Consider the following 19,477-nt stretch of genomic DNA (forward strand, 5'->3'; position numbering starts at 1 on the left):
ATGTTTTATATTCAAGAGGTCGTCACCTGAAATGGTTTTCCAACAGTCTTGAAGGAGTTCCCAGAATGCTCAGAACTTGTCGGCCCTTTTGCCTTAACTCTGCGGTCCACCTCACCCCAAACCATCTAGATTGGTTCAGGTCCAGTGACTGTGGAGACGCAGCACTCCATCACTCTGCTTCTTGGTCCAATAGCCCTTACACAGCCTGGAGGTGTGTTTGGGGTCATTGTCCTGTTGAAAAATAAATGATGGTCCAATTAAACGCAAACCAGATGGGATGGCATGCCGCTGCAGGATGCTGATTCAGTATGCCTTCAATTTTGAATTAATCCCTAACAGTGTCACCAGCAAAGCCCCCCCACACCGTCACACCTCCTCCTCCATGCTTCACTGTGGGAACCAGGCATTTAGAATCCATCCGGTCACCTTTTCTCCGTAGCACAAAGCGGTTGCAACCAAAGATCTCAAAATTGGACTCATCAGACCAAAGCCCAGACTTCCACTGGTCTAATGTCCATTGTGTTTCTGGGCCCAAACAGATCTCTTCTGCTTGTTTCCTCTCCTTAGCCGTGGATTCCTAGGTGCTATTGGACCATGAAGGCCTGATTCGGTCTCCTCTTAACAGTTGTTTTAGAGATGTGTCTGCTGCTAGAACTCTGTGTGGTATCATCTGGTCTCTAATCCGAGCTGCTGTTAACTTGCAATTTCAGAGGCTGGTGACTCAGATGAACTTATCCTCAGCAGCAGAGGGGACTCTTGGTCTTCCTTTCCTGGGGCGGTCCTCATGTGAGCCAGTTTTGTTGTAGCGCTTGCTGGTTTTTGCGTCTGCACTTGGGGACACATTCAAAGTTTCGCAATTTTCCGGACCGACTGACCGTGATTTCCTAAAGTAATGATGGCCACTTGTTTCTCTTTACTTAGCTGATTGGTTCTTGCCATAATATGAATTCTTCCAGTCGTCAAATAGGCAGTTGGCTGTGTATCAACCCGACTTCTGCAAAACGCAACTGATTGTCCCAACTCCATTTATAAGGCAAGGAATTACACTAATTAACCCTGACAAGGCCCACTTGTGAAGGGAAACCATTTCAGGGACTACCTCATGAAGCTCATTGAGAGAACACCAAGGGTTTGCATTACTATCAAAAAGAAAGGGGGGGGGGGTACTTTGTAGAAACTAGAATATAAGACATTTTTTAAGTTATTTCACCCTTTTTCGTTAAGTACATAATTCCACATGTGTTCATTCATAGTTTTGATGCCTTCACTAATAATCCACAATGCAAATGGCCATGAAAATAAAGAAAACACATTGAATGAGAAGGTGGTTCCAAACTTTTGGCCTGTACTGAATGTTAAGGTGTTGTAAGTAGTAAATAGAGGATCACTGACTTCTTAACTGAAGCATCAAGTGGGAACAAGAACCACATCCTGTAAATGTGTATAATACAGGAGTTCACTGGTTTTTAACTTTTTACTTTTAGTTCTGTCCTTCAGCTGCTTTACTTCATCCTGTAACTGAGTGTAGTTGTTGCTCAGTTGGTCGTATCTGGTCTGCAGCAAAGTGACTGAAAGATGAATATGAAAACCATAACAAAGTTAAAAAAAGACCAAAAACACCAAATACTTCTACTTTAAACTAAAGACAAATATTCAGGACTCAAAACCAAAGTCTTTGTTTTGTTGAAAATGAGCCAAAGCTTGTATGAGGTGTCATTAGTCTGACTTTCCAAAACTGAATATGTCTTTAGTCCAAGTGTCTCTCTTCATGTCTCCACTGACAGGGTTTCCTTGCTGAGTGGTATAAAGGAAACGTCCTGCTAGTCAAGGGTTGTGTTGATAAAGTTTCAGCTTAATGTTAACACAGAATGAAGACCCCTGTATTTCTCCTGGGTGAAAGTCATCTGTTTGACCCATCCGCCCCCCTGACCAACCCCCCTATTGGGAATTTCCCCCTTACATACTACTAACTTAACCCCATCTAGATGCTGCTCTCCCCGGTACGTTCTACACACACGATGAAGGGAACCTTTTTTGTCTGATGAGACACCGACAGCCACTGTCCAAACGTCTAACGTATTTTACATGTCTGGAGTGACAACGGGTTTGCCAATACCAAGTCTTCTCCTCTTTATCTTTAATGTAACCACTGTGCAGCAAAGCTCAGGCCGCATACGCTGCAGCAGAACACCGTGTCCAGGTGGACGCGCTCGTGGAGCTTCAGGCTTGCCGTGTGCTCCAAGCGTTTCCCGCACAGGCTACAGTCTCTCGGTTGCGCCGAATCGTGCGTGGTCAAGTGACTGATCCTCTTGAAGGACTCTCTGCAAACTTTGAAGCTAAACGCCGGCTGAGTCTGATGTAAAGGATCGCCGGAGCTCGGTGCCTCCCCGGCCGAAGAACTTTGTCACTGAGCTTCTTGCGTACCTTCCAGTCTCCAAAGTCCCGCCGCTTCTCCCCCGTCTCTGCTGTCTTCCGTGTTAGGTGAATCGTCCCATTCATATCAGGTCCTCCTCTACTGCCGGGATCTTTGGGTCTTGTCTTAAAACACATTTTTATTCTTTGGTGTAGGCTTTAATTTAGGGACATTTGTATCTTCCTTTGTTTTTATAACATAATATAACTTTTATCCAGCATGTTGTTTAGCCTAGGTCGGTTTTAAATGTGCTCTTTAAATAAATTGACTTGACACAGAGCTGCGGTGCAGACGGAGCAAACTACGTCACCTCTGCAGCTTCAAGTCACAGCGAGTCACAGATATGTGGTCGCGAGTGTGGCTAAACTTTTCAAAACTCCACACAGACGTTTATTGCAAGATAATATAATCACCAGCAGAAACTTGTCCGTATAGCACGGTTAACGTTCCACTTCCTCTGACACAGACGTTCTCTATGCCCTGCAGACAGACTGACAGGCTGCAGGTTGGAGGGCAAGGCAACTTTATTTCTAGAACACATTTCAGCAACAAGACAATTCAAAAAGCCTCACATCAAACATTAAAGAGCAATTAAAGACGTTCATGAAAGAGGTTTAAAATATAAAAACAGGTTAACATAGAATAAGATACAAATACAAAGAGTAAAACTTGCAGTACAGTGTGGTCCCTCGTGTTGACGTTGGACAGACACACATTACACAGGCTCCAGAGGCGTAACATTAATCTCAATGTTTCACTCTCCTGGTGAAGCTTCTCACTGGCAGCTGGAGATTAACAGCTGACTGCAGGTTCATCAAAGGAAACAGGAACAACTTCTAACTAACTGACTCCAAACATTATAATCTACATAAACCAAGGTAGAGACCAGCTGCTAATCCATGTAGTTCTTATCTTTTATTCTAATAATCCTGTAGGACTACAGAGTCAGGACACATGACTTCTAACCAGATTGGGCACTATGAAGGGCGAGGAACAATGTCTCTGGAATCCAGGTTACTTAGCAACATCAGAGAGTTCACTTGATCTTTTTCTCACAGATCCAGGTCTTAGTATCAGAATAACTCTGTGTCCATTTTCCTTGTTGATTGCAGCATGCGGCATAGGAACCAGAGTGAGGTAGTCCTGGTCCCCAGAACCTGTCAGACAAATAAAATGTTCTTTTATCAAACAGCCTGATTGTTGTTCATTTGAAATAAACTGTTTAATTTCACTTTAAATATTTATATTATCTGTTAATAATCACATTATTTCAATAACTCGTTTAAGAATAAGCTTTGAAAATCAATGTAACCTGAAACAGCTGCTAATGAAAGAATGAAACCTCTCTCTCTCTCTCTGTGACATAAAATCAGCATCTTCCAATAAACAGTGACTTTAAACCTTTAAAATGTCTCACGTTTCTGTCAGCGGTGATCCATCCAACCATTCCCATCTCCATCCTTCTTGTCTCGCTACATAGCGTAGACCAGTCCAGGACTCTCCATCCTTACTCAGCTCAGAGACAAACTTCTAGAAGTGGACGAGAGACAACAATCATTTCTCTGTTCCCAGTTCAGCATTTCTGTTGTAGTAAAGTCATCTTGTGACTTCATCAGCCCCAACAAACACAAGAGGGATCCTCGGTCCCCCCCACACTGAGGACTGGACCCAACAGCAGGACAGGAACCACACATTAGTAACGGAGGAAAGAGAAGAAAGACATTTAGAATCAGCAGAGAAACAGAGAACATGAGGAAGTTCACTGTTAGAGATCAACACAGCAACATTAACACTAACATTTTCCTTTCTCTTCATATTTACATATTTCCATTAAATGTCTTTTTCTCTGAGATCACTCACTCAGAAACAAACACACTCACCTGTTCCTCTTTGTTGTTAATGACGACCAGATCTGCTCCTCTCTCCTCACAGTCAGCTCTGCTGTCAAACCAATACTTTTTCTCTTTAGATTTAAAGTAACAACTGCGTCCAGATCTCTTCCATCCATCAGGACAACACGTCTCTTAAAGACAGATAAGACGTGTTAATAGTTATAATTAACAGCTGACGATCTTTTTTGTCTCCGCCACGTTTCTCTTTCATGTTTATTCTGTTAATAATTAGTAAATAGTTTCTCTCAGGTTTCATATCTCTGAAATTATTACGTCATCAGCGATAAAGTTCACCAGCATGAAACAGATACCATCAAAACTAAAGACACAGTCCATCCGTATGATGTAAATGTGTATAATACAGGAGTTTACTGGTTTTTAACTTTTTACCTTTAATTCTGTTCTTCAGCTGCTTTACTTCATCCTGTAACTGACTGTTGTTGACTGATATCTCTGGGAAAAAAAACAGCAATAGAAACAAGGAAGACATGAGATTAGTTGTGCCTAACAGACAGGGTGAAGGTGATCTGAAACCTTTCTTACCTGAAACTTTCCCCTGTAGCTGAGTGTAGTTGTTGCTCAGTTGGTCGTATCTGATCTGCAGCACAGTGCCTGAAATATAAGATAAGGTGAGACTTTATTTAGGACATAAATAACAACAGTTACATAAAGAAAGGTAAATAATAATGTAAAATGAGAATTTGAAACTATGAAAGAGTAAATAAGAACCAGACCAAACACACCAAATCATTCTGCTTTAAACTAAAGACTGTTTGATAGTTTTAATAGATTCAATTTTCAATTTTATTCAATTTTATTTATAGTATCAATTCATAACAAGAGTTATCTCGTGACACTTTACAGATAGACCACACTCCAGAATTTACAAGGACCCAACAGGTCTAGTAGTTTCCTCCAGAGTAAGCAACAGGGCCACAGTGGCGAGGAAAAACTTCCTTTTAGGCAGAAACCTCGGTCAGACCCAGACCCAGACCCAGGCTCTTGGTAGGCGGTGTCTGACGGGCCGGTTGGGGTTTAAATAAAAGATATTAGATAAGGCCTTTATTGATGTGGAGATCATAGAACCAACACATCCTCTGTTTTAGTGGCTGTCTCTTTAAGACTCCTCCTGTAAAAACCCAGTCTGCTCTGATTGGCTCATTTAAAAAATATGGCTCCACTATGCAGACGGTGGTTGTGGAGCCGTGGGCGGAGATCCTCAGAAAGGGGAAGTATATTCTAATGAGCCTGACTGGGACAGAGGAGGAGGAGTCAGATGTGAATAGCTTGTTGAATAGTCTTATTTCCCAGTTGGTGGGTTGGTAGCACTCCAGATGCCCAAATGTAGATAAGAACTGGAAAAGTATGTTTTTATGACATGTCTCCTTTAAGATATGACAGTTTGTATTAAAACATAAATACTCACAGCGAATGAAGAGTGCAGCCAATATCAGAAGAAAAAACCCTCCCAGAGTCACTGCAGCAGCTTTGAGACGCCTTCTGTTGTTGGCTGCAGGCTTGTTTTGAGTGTGTGGTCCTACGGAGACAAAACACATCCACAACAGGATTATTATGTTGGAAGTAAGATAATAACAATAAGAATAATGACTCACGAGGCACCAGATTACAGCACCAGGACAACTGATAATGACCCAGAGTTAATGGGGACCAATGGTGGATTGATTGATTAAAGGTGAATTAACACTCAATATCTAGTTTTAATAAGGTTACATTAACTGAGATGAAATTCCTCTTTCCACCAATCATCATTTCAGACTTACCGGCTCTTTGTGGCCCGAGATCAGCGTGATGCTCTTCCTCCTCTAAGATCTCCACCTGACTCTCCTCTTCCTCTCCGCTGGTCTCTTGGACGTTTCTGTTATATCTCACATTCAGGCTCAAACGTGGAGCAGCGACAGCGTCTGCAGACATCTTGACCGACTGAAAAACTGAACTGAACGTCTTCTCCGTCTCACTGTCTGTCTTTAAGTTGCTCACGCCTTTAACACAGGAAGTGGCAGCAGCACGAACCAATCAGATAGATGCACGTCCTAATACATGTGTTACTCTTGGAAAAAAGTCCCACTTAACAAGACATATGACTCACATTTGGGCATTCAGGCTTTTGGCTATTGGAATTATGAAACCCTTTAGATAAACTTTATAAAAGTATCTTATAGTAAAGCTGATTCTTCCGGACTGTATTTTTGACGTCATAAACATATCTGTGTATAGTTGTAGTCACTCCTCTCTGACACAGGAACTGTTATTGGATCACAGACTTATTTCTGTTCTTCCTGTTAGAGGAAGTGAAGTATAGGTGTGAATTTCAATGTTTGAGTGAAATAAAACAGAGATGATAGATCATCTTCCTTACTAACGCAACAAGGGTCTGTGAGAATTACCTTAGTTCAGCTGGAAGGAATAAAGAATAACTACATTCATCTGACAGCTTTAGTTACTTTAGTTACTAGTTACAACATGCACTGTGAACGCAAACCAAATGAAAAATGCAACAATGCTGCAACTTCACTTTGAATCGAGAGTTGTAGAGTTTTGCTGTTAACGTTGACCTCAGGGTGCTGGCACACTGTCGGTTTTTCTGACATTTTTGTCACTTTTTCAATGTTGTGGGTTCTTTTTTTGATGTTTTTTCCAAAGCTATTTGATATTTCAAATGTCGACATTTTCAGCTTATTTCAAAGGCCCTTTTTTTGTGAAGAAAAAACTAAAAATGGGTCAAATTTGACCCGAGAACAACATGAGGGTTAACAAAGGCAAAGTTGACCCTTGTGATGTACGTATGTTTCTTGTTATACTGCAATACTTTGGCCTTTTTGTACTTGCACATGTTTCATTTTAGAGTAACACAGTACAGTTCATTGTCTTATGTTTGCCTTCATGTAGTTTTCTAAGAAAGGGCAACAAGTACCACTGGATTAGTCAAGTTAAGTTTATTTATGTAGCACCTTTAAAACAAACAAAGTACTCTACAAATTGAAGCAAATGGAGTCATAAAATAACACAAATAAAAGTAAAATAGCAAGAAAATGCAGTACAATATGTTCTTAATCCTTGTGTTGTCCTTGGGTCAAATTTGGCCCATTTTTTCGAGGTTTTTATATCAGAAATATAACTTTCTTTCAACTAAATTTCCCCAAAAATAACTACTAAGCATTACTTTCATAGTCTACTCGGGTCAAAATCTGTGATTATACATATACATATGTCCCTTTAATCTTAACTATTTACTAATACTAGAATATTGACTAAAGTTACCCAAAGATTTGGCATCATCTCATGGAAATGAGGTGCAGTAACCACACATACAAACAAGTGTAAAACGAGTAATGGTTATAAGTTGAAATCAATTTGGTATAAGAAGACGTAATAAGACAGAAATGGGGAATAATGTACAGGATGCTTCATGCTTTATAAACATGGAACCCAAACCAGGTCAATTCTGGTCGATGGGAAGACAACACAAGGGTTAAAATGCTAAAAACCTCTAAGAGCAACCACAGGCCATTGAGAACAAATATGTCCTGAGATGTAAAACTATCAATAACATCTGAGACAAAGCGGGAGATTATGATTTAACGTTTATTATAAACTTTTGTTAGCTTGCGATGGCAACATTAGTAGCGTCAAGCAAAACACCGTTAGGGTGAACAGACGTCCCAGTTTGACCGGGGTGGTCCCAATTTTCCCGAGTAAAAGCCCGCTCCCAGCACCTGACGTAACCGGTTCTTATCTCTAGACCAGCGCTGAGTTGGTGCTGAGTTGGAACCCGTGTTCTTGGCCCAGAACCAGGTTTATTTGTGTGGAAAAGCAAAGAACCGGTTCCATATTTGGCCCTGACTCCGAACCAGCACCAGAACTGCCTTGGTGGAAAAGACATCTAAAAGGCCTGGAATTGGAGTAGGGGCTGAGGAGATACACTGAAATATACTGCGTGGCTTTAAAATGGCTTTAAAAAACAATAAAATAATTTTAAAATCCATACTGTGTTTAATACGTAACCAATGCAGGGAAGCTGTAATTGGTGTGATGCTTTCTCTTTTTATTGTGCCAGTCAGAACCAACACCCAGGTACAGGGAGTAATAATCAAGCCTGGAGGAGATTAATGCAATAGTGACAGTCTTCATATCAGAAGAAGAGAGGATGGTTTTCAGTTTAGCAATATTCCTGAGTTGAAAAAAGCAACTTTTCACCACTGAATTGATCTGTTTCTCAAAATGAATCGATGAATTAAAGATGACACCAAGATTTCTGGCATGGACATGAAGGTTAAGAGACAACGGACCCAGGTGGCTAGCTATGCTTGCTGTGGTGTTTGGGGTACCAACAGGAATCACCTCTGTTTTTAAGTTATTCAGTTGTAGGTAGTTTTGGGACATCCAGCATTTCACATCCTGGAGACAGTTAAGAATGGATGTAACAGAGTTTGAATCCTTCGGATCATCGGCATAACACTGGAAGGAAACATGTTGGCGGAATATATGGCCCAAAGAAAGCATATACAGAGCAAACAAAGTAGGCCCTAAAATGGAGCCCTGGGGTACGCCACAAGAAATAGGTGCTGTGGAGGAGTAGAAGCTCCCATTGTTAACAGAGAAAGTCCTATCGGCTAAGTAAGAGGCAACCCACTTGAGGGCTAGTGCTGAAAACAGTGCCCTGAGCTGATGCCAGATATGGAAAAGGGATTCCAGGGTGTGTGTGTGTGTGTGTGTGTGTGTGTGTGTGTGTGTGTGTGTGTGTGTGTGTGTGTGTGTGTGTGTGTGTGTGTGTGGTGTGTAGTCAATCACTTGGACGTTAGCGGCTAGCACATGCGAGCCTAGCCTGTTAGGAGGATTGCCATCTCTAATAAAAATAGAATATTGATCCCAAAAAAGATTAAAATTATCAATGAAGCCAACGTTGTGTGCCCCACATGCAGACTGAAGCCAGATAAGAGAAGAAGAAATGTCCTTGTCAAGATTCAAACTAGAGGATGACACGGGAGTGGATTTTCACTCCTGTCCCGTCCCACTCCCATAGAAAGAAATCTTGTCCCGTCCCACTCCCAGACCAAAGTTTAAAAACTAATCCCATCCCATCCCGCTCCTGGTAAATTGAGTCCCACTCCCATCCCGCTCCTGTTTAAACTGACTCACGCTCCTGTACCGCTCCCATTTAAATGCAAGCAATTTTGTCGGTCAGACGAGACTTGACACCTGACGGCAATTTTCGCTTGATGAACGAAGCGATGCTTGGCTGATTCTTTCCCGAATTGGCCTTGCAGGTGTGCCTCTTCAGACCGCTCGTCCCTGAATCACTTGCGTACTTGACTAAGACTAAGCATGTCTTACAAGCAGCGTACATCGTGCTATCACCGTCACATTCTACTCTCATAAACTTAAATATTTCAGACTTTCAGACCAGTTCTGTGAACTTAATAGACATGTCATTACTTCTGACTTTGCGCTGTAAATCATTTTTTGCCACATCGATTTCTCCGCGGCTGTTAGCTCCCTCCATCACTGCTCTTTGAACTACGGCCGTGACAAAAAGCACTGATGGCTTCTGGGACGGCTGGGCCGTGTAGTTATTTTTTAATTGCGTTACATTGTAGGTGTATTAAAAGGAAACTACAAAATGGTGCATTTACGTTTTTTTGCATTTAGATTATTTTGTCGTCTTTGCTATCTGTTGTTTCCCGCTCCCGTCTGCTCCCGTTAACCAGTCATCCCGTACCGTCCAAATCCCGTGATTAATAGTAAATATGACTCCCATCCTGCAGGAATCCCACGGGAATCCCGTGACCCGTGGGATTCCCGAAAAAATGTCAGCCTCTAATTCAAACCCATTACATAACAGTTGCATATCAGACCTAATAAATGTGTTTCTCACAAATCCATCTTTTAGATCCACTATTGAAATGTTTCCATTTTCCATCCTGATCCATGTACGCTGTGGCCCCCTTCACGTCCCCGGGGTTTATAGTCACGTCTCTCTGCCACTTCCTGTAGAACAAGCACATGTCATTATGATGTCATCATGATGTCATTATCATGTCATTATCATGTCATTATGATGTCATCATGATGTCATTATGATGTCATTATCATGTCATTATGGTTAAAAGCCACACAACAAAAGAGGTTATTGTTATGACAATGCAGTTATTGTTGTTGGAAACTCGTGAAAATAATCCAGGACTGACACTCCAACAACTGGTTTCTATCTAGTGTCTTATGTCTTTTATCCCTCATGTTGTCCTCATTTTGTCCTCATGTTGTCCCCATGTTGTCCTCATGTTGTCCTCATGTTGTCCTCATGTTGTCTTCATGTTGTCTTCATGTTGTCCTCATGTTGTCCTCATGTTGTCCTCATGTTGTCCTCATGTTGTCCTATATCAATGTTCTTTTTAATTCCCCAAAATAACATGATTGATTCCACCCACCGATCTTTGCCAAGTACAAATCTCTACTTTCATTAATTTTGGGGCGTCGTATTTAATTTGAAAAAACAAATTGAAGTGTTTTTGAAATAGTATTGAGTAAAAGTTGACATATTCCAGTCTGTGATTATCCTTTAATTTTAGTCTAATTAATTCTTGTGTTCCAACATTTTCATCAATTTTATCCAACTAAATACTGTTATACAATGACCCTCAGATATGGTAATTAACCCTTGTGTCGTCTGCCCATCAGCTATGGAAAAAACAAACCACTTTTTTTAACATTATCACTTTTTCTGACATTTTTGTCACTTTTGAAATGTCGTCGGTGCTTTTTAATGTTTTTGGTGGTTTTTCCAAAGTTTTTTTATATGTTTAATGTTGACACTTTCAGCGCTTATTTTGACATATATATTGTCAACATTCAATAACTGAAAATGGGTCAAATTTGACCCAAGGACAACATGAGGGTTAAAAACAAAAATATTAAAATGTCCTCACGTGTATGATAGTGTTGATTCGTCCACCCATTTCCATTCCGCTGACCAATCTATTTTTGGCACTGACTGCAGACCGATCCAGGAACCTTCAGCTTTATTCAGCTCACTGATGAAATGCTAAAAATTTAGCAAAAATGCAGAATTAAAATATTTAAAACACGTGGTCTCAGACAGCCCAGGCTCCACAAACACCAACAAAAATAATCTGTGCCAACCTGCACCACCACACATAAAAAACAGCGTTCCAGCCAATAACCGACAAGTGACATTGTTGTGAATTTTAGAAAGATCTCCTAAGCATTCAGAAAAGTTGAATATTTTGAAGAAAAAAAAGTCGAATTTTTTTTAGGAAAAAATATATTTTGAGAGAAAATGTAAAAAAATCTGAATTTAGAAAAATTTCAGCCCCTAAAAAGATCTCGTCAGCATTCCAAAAAGTTAAATATGTTGAGAAAAAACTTGAAATATTTTAGGGGAAAAAATCAACATATTTAGAGAAAAATGTAAAAAAAAAAAAATGAATTTCAAAAATTTCGCCCTAAAAAAAAAAAAAAGTTTTTTCAAAAGTTGAATATTTTGAGAAAAAAATGTTGAAATATTTTAGCAAAAATTTCGAAATATTTAGCAAAATGTTTGAAATATTTTAGCAAAAAAGTTGAAATATTCTAGCAAAAATTTTGAAATATTTTAGCAAAAAAGTTGAAATATTTTAGGAAATAAGTTTAAATATTTCTGGGAAAAAAAAACAAAATGTAACAAAAATAGTCTAAATGACAATAAAAAATGTTTTAGAAAGAAAATCAACATGTTTTGAGAGAAAACGTTAAAAACAAATCTGATTTTTAGAAAAAGTTCTATATTATATTATATTTATATATAATATTTTGAGTTCTTCTAAATATTTTGAAGTGACGTCACCCGACATAACAGACACTCCCATTTTCTTCTCCGCTGGTTATTACCACCAGGTCGGCTCCTCTGCTCTGACAGTCTCTCCTGCTCTCCGTCCAGTTTTTTCTTTCCAGTAGATTTCTAGTAGCAACTGCACCGAAATCTGCTCCATTCTGTATTTTAGAGACAAATCCAAAAAACAAGACACGACAAATACATAACACTTATGAACAGGCCACACAGACTGGGGTTTAAAAAAGCGGAAAAACATAGAAATGAATCAATGCATTTTATTGCTGTCTGAAAACTGTCTGCTAAATTCCACAGATTTTCCCGGATCAATGCTGAGAAATAAGAAGATTCTGTTTGACTCTGCCTATAAGACTTGTTCCTTTTTAAACTGTCTCACCGTGAGTCTGGTTCTTTGCCTCTTGGCAGAAACTGTTGTTCAGGTTGTTATAACTGGTCTGCAGCTGGTTATAACTGGTCTGCAGCTGGTTATTACTGGTCTGCAGCTGCTGCTTTTCCAGCGTGACTGAAACATCTGGGGGAAAGCACACACAATGAAACAGGGCTGGGATCTCAAATCAAACCAAGTGATCTAATCAAGTGATCTTTAAAGACGAGGTCCTCACAGAGACTGGCCAGGACAACGACCCCCCCCACCAGCAGGAGACAGAGGAAACCCAGAACCAGCGCACTGAAAGGGTTTCTCTGCTCAGCTGGAAGATGGTGGTTTGGAGGTTTTGTTCCTGCAGAGGCAAAACACACAGAGAACACATTTAGAATAAGGTCAACAGAGACATTTAACCTCAACTCCTCACTTAATTTTAACCCTCGTGTTGTCTTCAAATTGTCAAAATTAAAAATCATCAGTTTTGTTGAAGGTTTTTATCGACGTTTTTAACTTTTTCTTATGTTTTTGTCCCTTTTTTCAACACTTTTGATGCTTTTTTTTCGTTTTGTTGCTTTTTTTTAACACTTATTAACTTTAGTTTTACAGTTATTTTTGGAATTTATGGTCAATAAAGCTCATTTATAGGAAATTATACCTAATGTTTGAGTTAGAAAAGCAGAAATTAGGAATTATTGAGACTAAAATTAAAGGAATGGATGTTGATGATAATCACAGACTGGAATATGTCAACTTTTACTCAATACTATTTCAACAACACTTCACTTTGTTTTACAATGCTATAAAATTAAATAACTGAATGATAACTGTAAAACTAAGTTAATAAGTTAGTGCTACGTAGAGTTGAAAACGTCAAAAAGTGACAAATATTGAAAAGAAGCGTCAAAAGTGTTGAAAAAAGGGACAAAAACGTAAGAAAATTGTTAAAAACATCGATAAAAAGCGTCAAAAGTGTTGATTTTCTATTTTGACGGGAAGACAACGCAGTGGTTAAGCTTTCACTTGAAGTATTTTGACTTTCAGTATTTTGACTTTCAGTATTTTGACTTTAAGTATTTTGACTTTCAGTATTTTGACTTTAAGTATTTTGACTTTCAGTATTTTGACTTTCAGTATTTTGACTTTAAGTATTTTGACTTTCAGTATTTTGACTTTAAGTATTTTGACTTTCAGTATTTTGACTTTCAGTATTTTGACTTTAAGTATTTTGACTTTCAGTATTTTGCCTTTCAGTATTTTGCCTTTCAGTATTTTGCCTTTAAGTATTTTGACTGTAAGTATTTTGACTGTAAGTATTCTGACTGTAAGTATTCTGACTTTAAGTATTTTGCCTTTAAGTATTCCTACGTACCTCGACGCGGCGGCGGGCCGTGCCGGGTGGTGGGAGTGTCCGCGCTCTCGTAGATATCGATCACTCGCTCCACTCTCTCTCCTCCGTCCCCCCCCCTGGCTCCTTTGCTGTATTTGTACTCTGGGTCTTCGTAGATGTTGTTGGACATTTTAAATCCCGAGACAGCCGACAAGTCTTTTTCACAGTTTCCTGTAGCAGTGCCCTGTTGTACTCCTCAGACAGTTTGTCTAAATCCTAAATATAACTGTGTTGTCTAATCCGATGCGGCTAACGCTATTAGCTCCGTCTCTGTCTCTGTCTCTGTCTCCGTCTCTGTCCCCAGCACCAAGGAAGTAGGGACAGGACAACCCATCTCTGACGTTCTGTAAAACCCCTAAACTACTTTGCCCAATCAGAAAAAAGTTGACGTAGACGTCTAAGAGCTCTTTTCTGACGGATGTGATCTGTGGTTTTTTTGTCGAATCTGCCAGAGCGCGTCACGTGGTTTCCCAGAATTCAGATGGTTTGCCGATAATGGCGTCAATGTCAGCGTTGCCGTAGTTTCGCAGAAAAAGATGACTAAAGAATAAATAAATAAAGTTGTTTTTAAATGATGACGACAAGCGCCATGAAATGGACCCGACATTGAACATGAGCAGAGAAATGGTTTTTAAATGTTTTAGTTCTGATTCTGATAATTCTGATCTGCAGCTCGTTGCGCAACGTGGCGTCCTGCTGCTGCCGCTACGCACGTCACACGATCTCTTATCGCTCGATTCCTTTCCTCCGTGATCGTTATCAGATGTTCAACTCGAGAGGAAATGGAGTCTGATAAAATACTCACAAGCATGCGCACACACACAGAAATCAAAGCTGAACACGACGCTTTATAAACCACTTCCTTCATCGTCAATCAGACATCAGCATGTAGTAATAAAGAACTCTACAGCAGCCAGCCGGTCTCCAACACGCTGAACATCAGAAACCAGGAGGAAACACACGTTATACAATAGAAAGAGTGAACATAGAAAACAGTAAAATTAGAAAAGGTTGCCTAGCAACAGGAGGAGGAAGTTAAGTTAGTAGCACCACTGCTACTCATTAAAACCAGAAGAAAGAGAGAGGTTTTGGGTTTGGACCTAAAAAGGTTCATCTGCAATAAGTACATCTGCAATATGTACATCTGCAATAAGTACATCTGCAATAAGTACATCTGCAATAAGTACATCTGCAATATGTACATCTGCAATAAGTACATCTGCAATATGTACATCTGCAATAAGTACATCTGCAATATGCACAGCTGTAACATGCACATCTGTAATATGCACATCTGCAATAAGTACATCTGCAATATGCACATCTGCAATATGCACATCTGCAATATGCACATCTGTAATATGCACATCTGCAATATGCACACCTGTAACATGCACATCTGCAATATGCACACCTGTAACATGCACATCTGCAATATGCACAGCTGTAACATGCACATCTGCAATATGCACAGCTGTAATACGTAGCCCACTCTATGAAAGGGCCTCAGATCTTCCTCATTTGTTGAGTAAAAGTTGACATGTCTGTGATTATCGATCAACATACTGAACTTTACTTTAATTTTAGTCTAAATAATTACCTCTCTCTCTCTCTCTCTCTCTCTCTCCCTCCTCTCTCCCTCTCTCTCTCTCTCTCTCTCTCTCCCTCCGGGTCCCTCTCCCTCTCTCCTCTCTCTCTATAGGGCCAACTGGTCCGGTAGGTGATACAGTGTACCTGGCCTCAGGACCCCAAGGACCACAAGGACCCGCGGGCGCTCTCCATCATAGGACCCCCAGTAAGACAACCCCCCCCCCCCCCCCCCCCCCCCCCCCCCCCCCCCCATAGAGTTCAGGTCACATCACTGGCAGTAAAACTCTGACACCACCACCTCCACTCTCATAGACACTTTCACTTTCTCCTTTATTTAACGGTTTTTAATTTTGAATGTTAATTTCATGGTGACATTTTCCAATAGTAATTCATAGTGTACGTTTACAAAAAAACACCGTCATTTTTACACCAATGCAACTATGATATTAAGGCTATTTCATGTTATGTTAACTATGTCCATACAGTCAGAAAGGTAAAGGATAGTTTTGATGTGCAGGGTTCTCCGGGAGAGAGAGGACAGAAAGGTGAAGGTGGACAACAAGGACTACAGGTGAGAGCGTCTACCGTCTCCTGACAAACTTATAATATTTATATTTTTATATTTTTTGTCCGAGATAAAAACGAATTGTTGAGGATTGTCAGTGGTCATCGGTCTGTTGCATGAAGAGAGCCTCCCAGGAGTCATGTTCCTCTGTTACTGGGACTAATATAATAATAATAATAGTAATAATAATATAGTAATAATAATAATAAAAATAATAAAAATACCTTTTGGAAGCAAGCAGTTGTCAGATTTTGAATAATGGTGCCATTTGCAAAAGGTTTGTGCTAATCAAATTTTTTTGCTTTCCTCATGTTGTCCTCATGTTGTCCTCATGTTGTCCTCATGTTGTCTTCATGTTGTCTTCATGTTGTCCTCATGTTGTCCTCATGTTGTCTTCATGTTGCCCTCATGTTGTCCTCATGTTGTCTTCATGTTGCCTTCATGTTGTCCTCATGTTGTCCTCATGTTGTCCTTATGTTGTCTTCATGTTGTCCTCATGTTGTCTTCATGTTGTCTTCATGTTGTCCTCATGTTGTCCTCATGTTGTCTTCATGTTGCCCTCATGTTGTCCTCATGTTGTCCTTATGTTGTCTTCATGTTGTCCTCATGTTGTCTTCATGTTGGCCTCATGTTGTCCTCATGTTGTCCTCATGTTGTCCTCATGTTGTCCTTATTTTGTCTTCATGTTGTCCTCATGTTGTCCTCATGTTGTCCTCATTTTGTCTTCATGTTGTCTTCATGTTGCCCTCATGTTGTCCTCATGTTGTCTTCATGTTGTCCTCATGTTGTCTTCATGTTGTCTTCATGTTGTCCTCATGTTGTCCTCATGTTGCCCTCATGTTGTCCTTATGTTGTCTTCATGTTGCCCTCATGTTGTCCTCATGTTGTCCCCATGTTGTCCCCATGTTGTCCTCATGTTGTCCTCATGTTGTCCTCATGTTGTCCTATATCAATGTTCTTTTTAATTTCCCAAAATAACATGATTGATTCCAACGCTCTTTGCCAAGTACAAATCTCTACTTTCATTAAAAAAAATTCATTTCAAAATTTTAACGGTAGTACAACACAAGGGTTAAATCTTGATGTCTGTGTTAAAATGTGAGGATTTGGCCTCTTTGTGTGTGTGTATGTGTGTTTGTGTGTGTGTGTGTGTGTGTGTGTGTGTGTGTGTTGTGTGTGTGTGTGGTGTGTTTGTTGTGTGTGTGTGTGGGTGTTAACCTGAGCTGCTCTCCTCTCTGTTTCAGGGAATCGCCGGCCGAGCCGGAGCTCCCGGCAGAGACGGCCCCCCAGGACCCAGGGTGAGTCCCCCAAACACCAAAATACTACAAATACTACTACAAATACTCCGAGCCAATCAATTGGAAACATTACACTAGGCAGACTGCATTTCTCAGTCCATGACCCTAGTGGGGGGGGGGGGGGGGCACCAAATGATGTAATGTAAATGTGAATTATTTTATTTTTTTAAATGTCTGAAAACACACGTCAATATGAATTCAACATTTTAATAGCAAATGTAAATTGGCCTTTTTATGAGCGGGGAAAAAAACATTTGATTTACACATTGAAGCAAGCTTTCTATGGTCGTGACACAAATATTACAAAATTGACAAAAATGTCCAAAGTTACAAAAAGTGAAAGTTGTAAAAAAATTATACAATATTTAAAAGTGTCAGAAATGTCCAAAAGTTAAAAAATTGACAAATGTAAAAGTGACACAAATATTGAAAATTTCACAAAAATGTCCAAAAGTTACAAAAAGTGACAATTGCTAACAATTACAAATTTATTAAAAAGTGTCCACAAATGACCAAAAGTAACAAAAAAGTGACATAAATTTCCAAAATGAACAAAAATGACCAAAGTACCAAAAGTGACAATTGCTAAAAATTACAATTATTTATTAAAAAAGTGTCTAAAAATGTCCAAAAGTTCTAAAAAGTGACAATTTAAAAAGTGACACAATATTGAAAATTGACCAAAATGTCCAAAAGTAACAAAAAAGTGACATTTGCAAAAAATTACAAATTTTACAAAAATGACAAAAATGACAAAAAGTTACAAAAAAGTGACAAATGTAAAAAAGTGACACAAATATTACAAAATGACAAAAATTTCGAAAAGTAACAAAAAAGTGACAATTGCAAAAAATTACAAATATTACAAAATTGACAAAATGTCCAAAGGTTACAAAAAAAGTGAAAGTTGTAAAAAAAGGACACAAATATTTAAAAAGTGTCAAAAATGTCCAAAAGTTACAAAAAAGTGAAAGTTGTAAAAAAATTATACAAATATTTAAAAAGTGTCAGAAATGTCCAAAAGTTACAAAAAATTGACAAATGTAAAAAAGTGACACAAATATTGAAAAATTTACAAAAATGTCCAAAAGTTACAAAAACGTGACAATTGCTAAACAATTACAAATTATTAAAAAAGTGTCAAAAATGACCAAAAGTAACAAAAAAGTGACATAAATATTCCAAAATGACAAAAAAATGACCAAAAGTAACAAAAAAGTGACAATTGCTAAAAAATTACAAATTATTAAAAAAGTGTCTAAAATGTCCAAAAGTTACTAAAAAGTGACAAATGTAAAAAAGTGACACAAATATTGAAAAATTGACAAAAATGTCCAAAAGTAACAAAAAAGTGACATTTGCAAAAAATTACAAATTTTACAAAAATGACAAAAATGACAAAAAGTTACAAAAAAGTGACAAATGTAAAAAAGTGACACAAATATTACAAAATGACAAAAATTTCGAAAAGTAACAAAAAAGTGACAATTGCAAAAAATTACAAATATTACAAAATTGACAAAATGTCCAAAGGTTACAAAAAAAGTGAAAGTTGTAAAAAAAGGACACAAATATTTAAAAAGTGTCAAAAATGTCCAAAAGTTACTAAAAAGTGTCAAACGTAAAAAAAAGTGACACAAATATTAAAAAATGTCCAAAAGTTACAAAAAAAAGTGACAAATGTAAACAAAGTGACACAAATATTAAAAAATTGACAAAAATGTAAAAAAAAAAAACTAAGCTTCTGGGAATTTGGGAACAAATCCACAAAAACTTCAAAAGGCTCAGAAAAACTCGACAAATGTTGAAAAAAGTGACAAAAACATGGAGGGAAGACACGACAGTGTCGAAAAAGACGACCAAAACGTCGATAAAGGTTTTTCATTTGGAATTTTGACTCCGTAAAAAAAACAGAAACCTGCAGGTCGACCACGCGAGGCGTAAGGTTTACTGTGCGTTCTCCACGTGTGTGTAACATCAAAACATGATGGATAGATACTATTCATATCATTCATTCATCTCATCCCCCTGGCCCGTTGAATGTGCAACTGGATTATACAGTACGTATGTAGCAGGGGTCCCTCTCTCTTTCAGCCAGGGG

At 38.8% G+C, this 19,477-nt stretch overlaps 1 protein-coding gene and 1 pseudogene across 1 annotated transcript; both read right to left on the bottom strand.

Annotated features, from left to right (window-relative positions):
• Positions 1-3,444: 3,444 nt before the first annotated feature.
• LOC116678725 (CD209 antigen-like protein E) lies at positions 3,445-6,339 on the bottom strand. The gene is made up of 6 exons (XM_032508473.1): positions 6,087-6,339; positions 5,732-5,842; positions 4,849-4,917; positions 4,294-4,436; positions 3,831-3,943; positions 3,445-3,570 (listed from the first exon to the last, which is right to left on the bottom strand). Exons 1-6 carry the CDS (start codon positions 6,235-6,237, stop codon positions 3,450-3,452), a joined length of 708 nt encoding a protein of 235 aa, XP_032364364.1. The 5' UTR covers positions 6,238-6,339; the 3' UTR covers positions 3,445-3,449.
• A 3,810-nt stretch (positions 6,340-10,149) lies between these two features.
• LOC116678726 (CD209 antigen-like protein D) lies at positions 10,150-14,053 on the bottom strand (annotated as a pseudogene).
• Positions 14,054-19,477: the final 5,424 nt, after the last annotated feature.

Source organism: Etheostoma spectabile, unplaced genomic scaffold (assembly GCF_008692095.1).
Source record: "Etheostoma spectabile isolate EspeVRDwgs_2016 unplaced genomic scaffold, UIUC_Espe_1.0 scaffold00007889, whole genome shotgun sequence".
NCBI classification, from domain to species: domain Eukaryota; kingdom Metazoa; phylum Chordata; class Actinopteri; order Perciformes; family Percidae; genus Etheostoma; species Etheostoma spectabile.